The sequence below is a fragment of the Aptenodytes forsteri genome, unplaced genomic scaffold, assembly GCF_000699145.1.
Source record: "Aptenodytes forsteri isolate BGI_AS27 unplaced genomic scaffold, ASM69914v1 Scaffold227, whole genome shotgun sequence".
Lineage (NCBI taxonomy): Eukaryota > Metazoa > Chordata > Aves > Sphenisciformes > Spheniscidae > Aptenodytes > Aptenodytes forsteri.
The window spans coordinates 679498-694266 of NW_008795365.1; the positions used below are offsets into that span (position 1 = coordinate 679498).

At 40.9% G+C, this 14769-nt stretch overlaps 1 protein-coding gene across 1 annotated transcript; it reads right to left on the minus strand.

Annotated features, from left to right (window-relative positions):
• Positions 1-1712: 1712 nt before the first annotated feature.
• On the minus strand, positions 1713-14285 carry SPARCL1 (SPARC like 1). Its single transcript, XM_009280266.1, has 10 exons — positions 14232-14285; positions 14050-14103; positions 10265-11428; positions 9057-9126; positions 8293-8411; positions 7565-7685; positions 6632-6768; positions 4207-4355; positions 3162-3310; positions 1713-1741 (listed from the first exon to the last, which is right to left on the minus strand). The coding sequence occupies exons 1-10, from the start codon at positions 14283-14285 to the stop codon at positions 1713-1715; spliced, it is 2046 nt and encodes a 681-aa protein (XP_009278541.1).
• Positions 14286-14769: the final 484 nt, after the last annotated feature.

The following is a 14769-nucleotide window of genomic DNA, read 5'->3' on the forward strand; positions in this document are numbered from 1 at the left end:
AAAGGAAGATCTTCCCCATTTGCCCTGATAAATTCAATTTCATTGTATCTTTTTCTAGTACTTGGTTTGAGCAGAGCAATGGTGAGTATTAGCCTCAGTAAAGAATAGGTCAATCCCTTGTGAGTTGTCCTTGTGTGAACTATATTTGTTTTAAGGTGGTTGACTCTTGGCTGTAGAAAGAGCAAATAAGCAATAGGCTGCAGTCAGGCAGAAAAAAATGCTGTCACAATTACTTTTTCCCTGAGACATTTGAAGTCCCAGAGAAAGGGTCTTTTTCAAATGGAATTAGCACATAGAATGCTTTTGTACATGCAGTCCAGGTTGATTTATATATACGGCTGTGTGATGTTGTAGAATGTGAAGTGGGTGACAAGTCAGGCTTATGGGAGAAACTGTCAGTGAAACTGGTTTTGGTGGGAAATAATCTTTTGTTTGTGTAAGAAGTTCCTGTGTTGAAAACAATCATAGCTTGATTCATTGTCTCTCAGGGCATCAGGCTGGAGTTGGACTAGGATTAGCAGCCCTTGCTGTTTCAAGAGCAAATTATTAAGGGGCAAGTGGACTTCCGCTATATGAGCTACCAAAACAGCATTTCTGAATCCCATTTTCTTTTCATTGGAAAGGTGACATGGTTCAGGTGAAAGGTGTTTTCTGATCTTCCTTTGTAGGAACAGCATTTGGGGCTGCTTGCTTACAGCAGAGCATGCCTGGAGCGTTTTCAGTGAAGTGCTTGGCTTAAAATCACAAAGTTAATGGGATTCAGGAATAATCTCATTCTGTTGTGTTTTTTATGCCTACATTGTGCCTGTCTTCAGGCAAGCAAAAGTTGGGAGATGAAAGAATTAGTTAGCATTTCTTTCTCAGGAAAAATGGTAGCAGTAATTGGTGCTTCTGTGGGAGGAAGGAAGAATGTGCCTGCTAAGGAGAATAAGGAGGTGTTGGAGCTGTGATATCCTCTGCTCCTTGTGATGGTGGACCTGTTGCTAATCAGTCTTTTGACATGCATCCACACTCGCCATGCTTATACAATTAGCTCGTTACACAGTTTGTCAGAAGGAATTCTGCTGTGTGGCATTGGTACTATTACTGTTGCATTTCAAGAGGTGGGGGAAGAAGTATCTGAAAAGCGCTGATTTTCTCACGTATTTTAGGAATTGTGGTTTAAGGACTGGTGTATATGATCTACAGTCTAGTTTCTTCTCCTCCCTTAAATCTAAAATGAAATTTTCATTGAACCATTGCCTTGATACCTTTTCTTTGACGAAGTTCTGGCAAAACCCATATCTCTTGGTAGACTTATTTTATTTGAGGCTTCTATGCAGAATGTTAAACTGACAATACAGTAAATAAAGGAAACAAGTCCTATTTCAAGGTAATTTTCTTCAGTCTATGGTAAAATCCACATCTTAATTCTGCTGAAGAGTTTTGTGAACAGCTCAGTCATCAGGTTAGTACTATTTATTGGTTCAAAGAGATCATGGATACATGCAGGGGAAAACACTGGTTGTTTAGCTAAGAACCACTTGGAGTAGTTAAATTTTTCTGCTGTTAATGAATGTAGAACTTTTCTGCACTTGTGTTATTTGATAAGAATGCAGTGAACCTTATGCCACCTTTGTCTTGAAAACTATGAAGCTGTTAATTACAGAAATAAATGGGATTCACATATTTCACCAGTTTTAGTGCAGCACTGGGATTCTGTTCGGCCAGGCTCAGACCAGGAGATTTTCATTTGTGTCTTCTGCAACAAAGTAGAAAATGTTATTAACATTTGATGCCAAAGAGACATTTTTATGCTGTATCACTATCAAGAAAGTGGTACACTAAAGTTTCAGAGGGCTCATGTAGGGGAACACTATCCCTAACAAAAACCAAGTATGGTTGCTGATTCATATTCAGGAGCCATTCATTTAGACCTTTCTTGATAGGTGCTTTCTTGTTTCTAGTGTTAGGTCTCCTTGATCTATTTGTGAGTCAAGAATCCCTTCCACTCCCCTCTTCACAAATGACTGACCCTAAACCCCTCTTTGGATGAACAATCATTGGCAGCAGTACATGTGTATTACGAAAACTACTTGCAGCTTACTTCCACACGTGGTTTGTGACTGGTAAATTGTCATCAGAAGAGCTGGAAAAATTTGGGGAAGAGTGAAGGCTCTGCATGTCTGACCTCTGACCAGGAGCAGCATCCACTTAAAATTAGGGAGTTGCTAGTAGGATTTTGAACATGGTCTTCAGTCCGCATGTTTAGCCAAATGCCTTCTGTCACATAAGGGTTCTGGGATTAACCTGTGCTACTGCTACCCTTGCTTAATGACTGGCAGTATTGTTCAGCTGTGACTCAGGGCTAGATCAGAAGGTAGATTGCAAAGGAATGCCTTAGGTTGAATGTAGTCGTGTAAATCTCAAATTGCTATCATGACAGCTTCTGTTCAGCTGCTGCCTAATTCTGGAGACATCAGCACAGTAGTACCTAGCTTTTCACTTTCCTAGAGAAGTCTCGATGTGGATTGAGCTGAACCAAACGTATGGCTAGTCCATTTAGGATTCAGAAACTGTCCCTGCCTCTACCTAAGTCTCTTGATGCATGCAGTCTGGTGGGCACCATCTGAGCATGTGTTGTATCTGACAGATTAGGTAAAATAGATGGTTTGGCCTGCAACTACAGCGTGATGACAGCATTTGTGTTGTATATAGTAATCTAGAGGTGAGCACAGTTACTTGATCAGTGAGAGATCTCTGTTTTCCCTACTTGGCTTGAGATCTTTAAATGCATTTTCAATCAATATGCTTTGACCACTGATTTAAAAGTACAAGTGTGCTTTACCTTTCCTTTGGCCCTGAAGAGTAAAATAGTGTTTCTTGAGAGGCAGACATGCAGAACATACAGGTTCAGACACTACACAGGAATGACTTGATATTTAGTACAAACTACCTTCCAAATTTTTCCTCATGGAAAAGATAACTTTTTCCTATTTTTATGAAACAATTGAGAACCTTGCACCTTTTGCAGTCATCTTGTTACTGTTCCATTTGCCTCCATGCACAGTAGCCATGAGCTTCTGGCTCCAATTTCTTTCCTGTATGTTGTGGTCTGAGAATGTGCCTAGTCTTGATGGGAACATTTTGTCCTGTACATCTGCCTGTTCTTTTAGGTTTACCTTCCTTAATCCCAAAGCAGTGGCACCATTCCTTCAAAGCAATGAGTTTGTCTTGGTCTCCATCGCACTCTTGGAAGAAACGGGTTATGCAGTGTTCCATGGGAACAAGGGAGGCTCTCAAAGGCGCGAGCTCTGAGTGTGTTAATAATCTGAAAGAAAGAGGAGGTATGTAGAGCTGTATTTCATTAATAAATCATCAGGATCATCAAAGATGATCTAAGCTGCTAGAAGATGGCAATGGTGGCTTTGACATGCCCCGGTGGATTCTGTTGTGGTGCTTCTGTAGTGAATCTGTCCCAGGTCATTACAGTGATGTATAATACCTGATAAACTAAAATGTTTTAACTGCTATTTGTTCGCTAACATTTTTTTCTAGAACAAGTATTACTGTGACTTGTTCACAACTCATCAGTTGTGGAGTTTTGCCGTTAATCTTCAGGAGATCAAGCTTGCAAAGGTGCTTAGCTATGTTAACTGAGGGCCTGCAGCCTTGAAACATGGATCTCGCCACCAAGCGTCATGACCAAAAGCCTGAAATTTGAGTCACATTCTCAGAAGCTGGGGGCTTCCTCTGAACTGTGACGCTGGTGCTGTCTTACTATATCTGCTCCTTAAACTAAGAGACTTCTGTAGTATTAGTTGAAAACTATGGGTGCCTCACTAGTGAATTATTGCCGACAGGCCTCTGCCCTTTGTACTTAGCCTGTTGCTCTTAGCTTCAGTAATAACAGGATCTCATGAGCCTTGTTTTCTTCCAGGATCAGGGCATTCGTAGCTATTAAGACACTTTAGAGCTTAAGGTGTAATACATGATGATTATGAAAGGCAAGAGGATAGCAGGTTCTGACCTAAGACATGGCTCCAGCAAAACAGTGAGAGAAGTTCTGCGTTAGAGATGAATGCCTCCTTAGAGGGGGATACTGGCTTCTGTCAGCTGAGGGACTGGTCCTGTATGTAGAGAATCCTTCAAGTGGTTTAGAAAAGTAAAACAGCCTGAGTTTAAACAGCAAATTGGAACTGAATCTGCAAAGATTTTTCTTTTTACCTGTCAACAGGGTGCTGATCGAGCTGATGAAATTGCCAGTGCACAGGATACACATAGATGTGATAATTTTTCTCAAAGTCATGCAGGAGCAGCTCAACTGCATGGTTGCCAGCCACAAGGCGCTTGTTGTTCTGGTAGATTTTTTTGACCTGAATACAACAGAAATTGATATTTTTTGTTTAGGGATGAAGATCTGTCCTGAAGAGAACTATCCTGCAAGGAGGTGGTTTGGAGAAATTAAACGATAAAATACTAGCAGGGAAATGGGTTTTAGTGTTTGTGACCATACACAGCATGAAAAGCTTGCCTCAAGTAGTCCAGATGATTTTTGTTGCTGTCGATGTCGACTTTGGTAGTAACTAGAAAGGAAGTGAAATTCCTGTGGCCTAATCATCAGACTTGGCTAAGCAGGGCAGTAGCCTCAGGTTGGTAGAAGATGAAACCAATCACATTTAATGAGCTTCTGTCCTGAGGCAAGCAACTCAGCTTTTGGTATGAAATAAGCCATCTCAGAAATTAGCTAATTCGTACCATTTAGTATGAGATGTTCCGGGTAGGTCAATGTCCCTCTTGGTAACTGTGTAAGTAGTCTTTGATGTTGCTCAAGTATATTTTGTATAAACCTGCTGTGACCTACTGCATGCATCTCCTACTCCAGAGTTAGAGCAGCCCAGGTCTGGTTTAACTTAAACTATTTTCTAACAGTTATGGCTTTTTAGGCAGTTATGGCATCTATATCTTCAAAAACAAACTACTGTCACCAATTCACTTGACATAAATCCTTCTCTAAAAAAAAAAGGCCTAATGGTAATAAATGCTGACTCCATTTTAAGCCAATGAAGTGTGATGCTGCAGGTCTACTGGATGGTAGAAAGCAGCTCTTTTCTCTTAAAACTGAGTGTCAGACTTGTGTAATTTTATAGCCCTATCATCATGGTATAGATGGACAGTGTATGTGGCCGGATTAAAAAGTGCAAATGATACCCTTAACTGTTGAGTCCATTTTCACGTACTTCTGTATTGATGGCCAAGTACAAGGTGTGTCTCAAGAACAGAAGAGGAGCTACTTTTGGTCGGTCCAAGGCAGGGATCCCCTGCCCCCATGAGGGTCCCCTAAACTCTCTGTTGTAATTCTGTCTCGAATCCTGCTGTGTGACTGCCTGGTTGCTCGGTCTCATGAGGTTTGAGCGGTTTTCTTCATGGTGATTCCAAGTCCTTCCTTCCTTCCTTTGAATACCTGTGCATTGTCACCAGACTTTGTCCCTGTCCTGGTTTCGGCAGGGATAGAGTTAATTTCCTTCCTAGTAGCTGGTACAGTGCTGTGTTTTGGATTTAGGGTGAGAACAATGTTGATAACACACCAATGTGTTAGTTGTTGCTACGTAGTGTTTACACTAGTCAAGGACTTTTCAGCTTCCCATGCTCTACCGACTGAGAAGGCTGGAGGTGCACAAGAAGCTGGGAGGGGGCACAGCCAGGACAGCTGACCCCAACTGGCCAAAGGGACATTCCATACCATGGGGGACGTTCGGAGTGATGGCGTTTGTCTTCCCAAGTAACCGTTACGCGTGATGGAGCCCTGCTTTCCTGGAGATGGCTGAACACCTGCCTGCCGATGGGAAGTAGTGAATGAATTCCTTGTTTTGCTTTGCTTGCGTGCGCGGCTTTTGCTTTACCTATTAAATTGTCTTCATCTCAACCTATGAGTTTTTCTCACTTTTACCCTTCCGATTCTCTCCCCCATCCCACCGGGGGGGAGTGAGCGAGCGGCTGCGTGGTGCTTAGTTGCCGACTGAGATTAAACCACGACAGTCCCCTACCTTCCTCTTCCACGTCACTTAACGAAAGCTGAATGGCACAAGTCCTTTCAACTTGTGGGACTCCACAGGTGAGTTCTTGGCTGGCTGTTCCCTCTTATTCTGTCTTTTAATTAGTTATCCATATCCAGACCTTCCGTCTTATGCTATGGCTGCTTAGTTTTTTCAAGTCCTTTGGAAAATGGCATTGACTGCATGAACTGGGTCATCCTTATCTACGTATTAGTTGATCTTTCCAAGAGATTTGTCACAAAGCAGTTCCTTCAAAGCTCTTTTGTGTCTTCTCAAGCAAACGATGTTTATCTAGGTGTGTACTAATTCTGACTTTTCTGCCTCTTGCCTGTAGACACTGACTTCAAAGTAATATACTTGGCTTACATTTGCTTGGAATACTCATAGCAGAAATGTCTCAGCTTAAATGAGTGCGAGGGGACATGTAAGTGTATTTTGCAACTTGTGAATCTAACTGAGTCTAAATTGCCTTAACCAAAAAGGGAATGCTCATAGGAAATGGGAGAACTTGTAAGATGTGAATCACTTTTTTTTCACATGGTTAGTCTGGCTCTAACAATGTGACTGTATGGTCTTACTTGAAAAGAATTGCTGACCTTACTCCTTTGCTTTTCAGTTAGGAATCCAGAAGTATCCAGATCATGTTCGTAATATTGCATAAGGATGTTTTTGAGCCAGTCTCGCATCCGGAGGGGGAACTGATCCACTTCATAATCAGTACAGTGGGGAATGTCTGTGCCAAACAGGAAAGCTTTTGTTAACAAGTTATCTGTTAAGTCCCCATTCGAGCATTTCTGAGCCAAGTTAGATTTGATTCTCACTAGCAAACTTCCAGTTAAGCTTAAAATTGATGGAACTGTTAATATATAAAATTAGGAGTGCAACTAATGGGTTCAATTATAAATCTACCATTCTTTGGTGCACGTTTAACCAGTTGTGCAAGACACAACCTTTATCTGTGCAGCTTCTGAGCACAGTTGTGCAGTGAAACTGTTACCACTCAGTTGCATGAAAACAGAGTTCTCGGCAGCAAAGGAATATTCTGGCTAAGAGTGCACTTTCCTCCCAGGGTATGCAGCAATTGAAGGGCTTGGAAATCAGTTCTGGCTTTTAGATCCTGACTTCTGCATTTGGCATCAAAGTAGGTTTTTATGGTAGTTTTTTTTTTGGACTTGACATTTTCATTTATTAACTGGCTGTAAATACTGGTTTTCTGGTCAAGGTGTTAAAAAAATCTTCAGATGCTATAGCAATGGGAGCATGTAAGACAGTGCAGGGGGAAGACAGGGTTGACAACAAATTGGTGTAAGCACAGGAGGGATGTCTTTAGGATTCAGATGCTTAATACCTTTAATTATAGAAAAAGTGACTTTTTAGACATGCTTAGGGTTTGAAGGTCTTAATTAGCAGATAATTGATGCAGAAGGGGGAGAGCACAGCATGAAAGCAGATAACTTAGGGCTAGCTGGTGGTTAAGGCTACTGGCTCTTTATACCTAGGTGAATTCTTCATAGAAAAACAAGCCTTACATTTGCAGGAGCCCATATAGTCTAGGTGCAGCTGGCGTCCCATTTTTGTCCCTTCAAGTTGACATTTGGTGCCAAAGAGTTGACATGTGCCATCATAAGTCTTATTATCTGTACCACAAACCTAGAGGAGGAGTGAAAAACAAAACCACCCCCACCACTGTGTTGAGAAAAATTCTGGTCACTCATATAGGCATTACAATAATAAAAGTATTGTTAACATATGGTGTAGCAGTTGTGAATACCCACAGGGAATACACGTGATCAGAAGTACTGAAAATTGTAGTTGTTATATGCCTACATAAGGATTAGTTGTCTGTACTTACACACCCAGTTTAGAGACACTTGAATTTATTTTTGTGTGGCAGTAGTATAGTTTCTGAGATGGTACAGGATTATCACACTAGATATGTACTAGTATTCAGTCTATGCTCCAAAACATCAAATGGATCAATAGAACTTTTAGTGATGGGGAAAAGTTATGATCCCTGAGAGACTAAGTGAAGCAAATCACTTTAGGTACTACATAGCTACATGTGTTCATACTATTCTCAAGCTATAGTCACTGAGTTTAGGTACTTTATACTTACTTTTACAATTACTGGAATCACCCAAACCCACTTGCATGCTTTTTAGGGTAGAATTACTCTAAATAATAGCAGGGGAATGTGTTCTCTTGTAAACATTTTAGTTGGCTTTCCCCCATGCTGTGCACTGAATGAAATACTTACATGCTCGTAGTCTTTGGTGGAAGGGCAAGCAGCAGGATCTTGGCAGATACAGCTGGGTTTCCCTTGTTTGTCCACATGGCAGACTTTACCTCTTTTGCAGTGGAAGTTCCTACATGGGTCTAGCAATCATAGCAAGGAGGGACTGTTAGAGGGGATAGGATGAAGCTAGGTGTTTCTGTCAGGTACTACTGACAGTCAAAGTAAAATACAGCCCAATATTCACCAAGAAGTCAAGTGCTTTTTGTAAGTTTGTTAAAATGCAGCTGGATCTTGTATTGAATAAAGCAAGCCAAACTTTAAATGAGGATTTTTGAGAGACTTCTAACAGTCAAGTTTGACTTGGATAGGGAAATAAATTTCTCAGAAAAAGCTATTTCTTCTATAAGGACTGACATTCACTTCCAGCTTCCTTTGGTGAAACATACCCCATCTGTCCTTGCTGAATCCAGCACTGGCACTTGTCCCACTCCTAGTTGAATACAAGCTACTGTTCTGAAACTGAATGGTTTCAATGCAAGGTAATTCCCATTCCTGTATAACTGACACAAAAATTTGTGCACTGTCTACAAATGTTTTTCACAAACAAATGAGTAAATCCAAGGGAAGGGATTCTCTGGGAACATAATTGTGATGCAGGATTATGCACAAGTGCAGTTCAGTCATGTGAAATCGTGTGCTGCCAAAGGCAGAAAAGAACTGCAGGCCAGCAGATTCCCCAGCTGCAGAGAGTTAGCAGTTACATGATAGCTTTGCTTGTGGCTTACCCAGGAGAGCCTTCTCACTCCTGTTGCTTGCACTTTCCATCTCACCATAGGAACTGCCTATAGTCTTAACCTGTACAGTCACAGAGACATAAGTGGAAGTTGTGGTAAATCTTGGCAAGAAAAAAATACTTGGACAAAATTTTGTCAGGTATAAATATAGAGCTGACTGAGGCACAGTGTGCTCTGCTTGCAGCAGAAAGAAGTTGCTATGCAAAATGCGTGAGAAGTGCATAAAGCCTCTGGTAGTATTAAGGTGCTCTGTTATTCAGGAAAAAAAAAAAGTAGGAGGTGGAGAGAGAGAAACAGGGGCTCAGTAAGGCCTGAGCACCTGGAGGTTCTGCAGTACTTGACATACAGCAGTCTAGTGCCTTGAGGTTGGCAGAATTGGTGCTTTAAGTCTTAGTTTGCACTGGGGCCCTCCAGGTCAGCGAGCATTAACTGCCTCTCAATAGTGCCTCAGAGCAGCAGCGCCATGAGCTGCCACGCCAGACACATGGAGCAGAAGGAGAAGGGAAAGATGTCTTCAGTTCTGACCCTTCTTTGGTGCTGTGGGGAGGTGCCTGCCCTCTTTCTAGTGGATGCCTCCTATAATTTTTTTTAATATTACAGATCCTTATTTAACAGCCATAGGAACACTCCTTTCTTTTGAAGAACACCCCTGATAGTCCACTGGTTATCCAATGGCTGACTGCGGTACGGGAGGTCTGGGTGCAACATCCTCCTTTGTCTGAAGGCACAAAGCCCACATCCTTCATCTTGTGTGAAAGTGCCCTAGCCACTAGGATGGTAATTATTCCAGGGATTGCCTTTCCAAGCTGTTCACTTTTGTATGGTAGTGTTTAAAATCTTCAGGAGAGAGGAGTGAACAGACTTTCCTAGTCGGCTTGAGACTGGGTTCCAGGTTTTGTATCTGTATATCCATATTTATTTGTATGTTTCATTACACAGCCCATTGGGGCTGGAGCTCTTACATGAGTTGTGCTCACTTCCTTTCTGGTACCATTCATCTAAATGTTATATGTGAAGTGACACAGCATGAACCAGATGAATAGTGAATAAAAGGGGAGATGAGACTTCTGCATATTAATAAATCATTAAACCTGTTTTTCTCCAAAATGTCCTTTCAATCATCAGGAACTTAAATTTGGGACTGGTGTCCCCCCCCCTCCCTTTTCTATTATTCCAACTTTATTTTAAAGAGAATTTACCTTATCTTCACTTTCCATTGAATTCATGCTCTGAACAGAGCTACTCGTTTCCAGTTGTTGCTTGCTGTCAGAATTAGGTGGCTCATGATTGTAATAATCTTGTTCAGAGTGAATAAGGTCTTTAATCTTGACATCTTGGTAATCCTCAGTCGCTCTGTGACCTGCAGTGTCATCTTTGGTTGTTCCTTCCCCTTCGTGCTCAGTACTGGTGCTGTCCTGGTCATTACTCTGGATTCTCTCCTCTTCCTCGTAGGGTGATTCTTTCCAGGTATTGCTGAGATCTTCCTTGCCACCAACACTGTCATGACCATCATCAACACTACTGTCCTCCGTATCTTGTCTTTTCACCACTGTGTCATGGTCACTCTGATAGTTTACTTGAATATTGTCTTTCCTCTCTTGGCTTTGCCATTTGTCATCCTGATCTTCATTATGGGTTTTCTGAGAGGGGGGGATTTCTTCTTTATAGGGCTTCTTCTGGCTGTTTTCCCTCTCTTCTTCCTCTAGGTCAAATTTCTCACCATGTCTCTTGGTTAACCGGATTGGTTGACTGGAATCTCTCAGGATTTCATCAGGTTGCATACTGTTTTCATTTTGCTGTTTTTTGTATTGGTTACCTTGATTTGTCTGGTGGCCATTGTGCTTCATATCTCTGTAATCAGTTTCTTCACCCCATTCCTCATCCTCTTCTTCCACACCTTCTTCTTCACCACTTTCACTGTTTTTTTCAGATAGGCCAACTGTATTTTTATTATATTTCCACATGTTATGCTCATGATCAAGACTGAGAGCATCCACTGGATTTTCTGCATTGCCCAGAACATGTCGATTGGCCGTATTGCTGTGTTTCTCATGCCTCCTGAACTGGTAATGCTCAGAGCTGGACTGTTCTCTGCCGCTGCTTCCAGAGTCACTGTCCTGATTATCAGAAGCCAAACCTGGTTTATTGTGCAGCGCAAGGAAATTGATGCTTTTTAGGCTATTCTTCACTTGATGCTCGCTACCAGTTCTTCCTTGTTTTCTAGTGGTCTGGGGCTCATCCTGGTGTTCAGTGTCTGGTACCGATACCTCTGGTTTTAAGTTTTTGTGACTGGGCAGCAAATCACCCTTGTCTACATAACCTGCGTTCTCTTCCTTTGGGGCTTCAGGATTAATATATTCAGTCTTAAAAAAAAATAAATTAACAAGTAGATTAATAAATCTTAGAATTTATTTGAAGACAATGTTATTTTTGCCTTGTATTGCAAAGCATGACACTGACTTTATTTGTTTTCTTTGTAAATGCTCCTCTTAAGCTAGCCCAGAGCATGAAATTCACAGCTGATGTAATTTCCATTTCTCAGCAAATTTTTTTCTGTCCCTTCTTTTATTGCTGGAGTTTCTGAAGAAGTCTGTGCAACTCTGTTTAAGATCTTACAGGAGATAGATACATATGGGTGTCTTGTGAAATCTCAAAATGCTTAATTAGTAATTTAGTGTCATAACTTCATGTACTTGTAGGCTGCAGTAATTATCACTTACCTCAGAGAAGTGGGATGTGATACTCATCTTCCTACACAGATAAATGGGTCGCCTGGGAAAAGAGGGCCGGGGGCGAGAAAGCACCTTTCACAAGCTGTTGTGGTAGTAATTCCTGAGGAGCGCACTGCATCTTAACTATTTCATAATCAATGAAATTGATTCATCTACTTTGAGTCTGATACATCTGATACATCATTGCTTCCTAGCTGAATTCATCAGGAACTATTGTAGTTGGTGGCAACTACTGTATCATAAGCTCACTAGCAGGAGTCGTAGGTGTTTGAGTGGCGCTTTTTTTTTTGCATGCTGTCAAGCCAATAGCAAAACTAGTAACTTCAGTGGAAAAGGTTCAAATGCTTGAGGAGAAAGCAGGTACTAAAATGACTGTTAGCTCTTGCTGCAGCAATTGCCTTTCTGCTGCTGTTAGCATCACAGCAGCTGCTGGGTGAGTACAGGCACTTCCAATAGCAGCAACATCTGATGTATTTCTGAATGCCTATGGATGTTCAGTGTTGCTTATTGCTTACTACAATATAGCACCTGATGCTGATTTTCCTTAAAGCTTTTGGGTGGCTTACTTATGAAGTTGAGACCTTCTCAGTGCCTGAGTTGTTGGAATAGCATTTCCCTTAGTGTGGGCAGAGTCATGACTGCTTGGAAACAAACACTCCACTAACAAATACTTATACAAATTTTAAAAAAAAAGGTAGGATTAGAAATGTTAATTTGGCTTTTGGCAGATCAGCTATATCCTATTTCATAATGTCAAGGTGGTATCTGAATGTTTTACAAGTTTATCTTTTGCTTAGTGTACTTGCTGATGCAGGAAAAGTACTAGGCAACATATTCACTATGTCATTTCCAACTCAACTTTTTCAGGGAAAGATTGTATGTTTGCTCAAATCCAACAGAAATTCAGTGAAGAGCCTTTCCAGATTAAATGCGCATTTCTTGAAGACCTTATAAAAAGTGATCTATGTGTTACCAAGCATCTCAAGCTGATATTAAAACATATGAAAATTAAGTTTCAAGAACAGAGGTTTTTCATATGTGTTTGGGCACTGCTGTGCACAACATATAATATGTCTTTAAGTTTAAGCAAAAAGCAGTCTTCTGTTCTTCAGGCTTCCAGTTCTATAGAGTTAGAAAATATAAGGCCAAACAGTCATTAAGATTGTCTATTATGGGTGCCTGTATTTGAAGAAGTAGTTTGAGAAAGATGTGGCTCATGTCTTGACAGGAAGCCTTGTTATGTGCCATCACCTCAATGCAGAAATGTGCCCAAATGTGGCTTTCAGCTGCTGCTTTTTGTTATGCCTTTGTCCCCAGAATAAGAAACTTTTAGAACTCGGTTGCTTGTGAAGATACTTGGGTCTCTTAATATGATGGCAAATTTCAGTCAATATAGCTTTAATTAGCTACTGTTAGGGGACAACTGGCCTTTGATAGATGCTGCATATTCACTTGGAACTGATGATTCGCTGGGTATTGCAATGTTTTGTTTCGATGCAAGTGTCTTCTGTATGAGTTGTTTTCTGGGAGACAGCTGTAGGCTGTTGTGCCTACATAATGATGTTAGCATGTTATGTTATGCTAACATAATGATGTTAGCATAAAAAAGGTTAACATAAGAGTTGGGATTTTGCATTTCTTACTACAGAGCATGCTCTGAATTTACTTGTTCCAAAACATTCATTGGCTTGGAGCTACATTCAATGTGTCTGAACCACAAATGCTCACCAGAATGGTGCAACAAAAAGGAATTTTAATTTGGGTCAACCATGAATGCAAAATTGTGAGCTTTGTCATTAGCATACATATATGGCATAGGGCTGCTGAAGTCACCTGTCTCATTACCATCAGGGCTGTGTATTTGGCTTGTCAGCCACAGTGTACTTTTCCAAGATGAGCTGTATCTGATGCTCTGTATTGTGAATAATGAAACATGGTGGCTAAAATTCTTACATGTTTGAGACTCCATATGATTGCTTGGTGTGGTAAATTGAAGATTGCATCCTCCTTGTTTACTGGAGCAGCAATAATCACAAGTTTGACTGTCAGTGGAGCTTATTGTTTGAACGAATATGGGTGTAATATGTGGGGATTCATTTAAGGTAATTTTTTCAAATAAGTGAAAATTCTGCTGTGAGCTTTAGATTTTGTCCTGTTCTGTTTCTAGCTATGTAATATGTGAGGCATGAGATGCTTGGTTTGGGATGAATAATATAGGTTGCCTCTTAATGCTTAAAGAACAAGAAGAGTACCTTTTCTGGAGTTTTATGTCCATCGGTTCCGAGTTTGTAGTTTAAGGGATGGGTCTAGAATAGAGAAATATATTCAATATCAGCACGTAAATAAAAATCTTGTGTAGGTCAATGGGATAACATAGAGTATTCACAGAATGGGAAATTAAGTGCCCAGTAATAATAGCATGATGAGAACTTACTGGAATAGCAAAAGCTGATCCTACAAGACAAATGAAGAGAGCTACAGCCTTCATGCTTTTCAGATCTCGTAGAGGACAATAGTTAATGGTACAGTGGTAGAGTTTAGAGGTTTCTTTTCTGCAAGCAACATGAAGAGAAATAAAGTCAGGATTTGGGTATAATGGTCTAGAAATGACTGATGGAAGCAATGTAGTGGCTGCTGTAACTTGCTTAGTCTGAAGACCCACAAAATTTCCACGCAGTGTCCAGTTGTATGTAAATTCAGGTGTTAGACCAGCTTATCTAGAGGACACTTTGGTCTTAGTTCTTTTACAGGACTTAAGCTGTACACTGTGTTCACAAACTCTAGTGGTGTTACTGAAAGGCAGAGTTATGAATGTACATAGGTTCAGCCCTGTAAATCTTTATCCACTCTTCTGAGATACTACTTTGTGAAAAATGTCCCTTTTTATTTAGTTCTGAGACAATGCCTGTTTGTGGCATCTCTACAGCCAAGGTGTCTCCTGGCTGCTCTCCTTTGTGGCTGTAGTAGGAAGA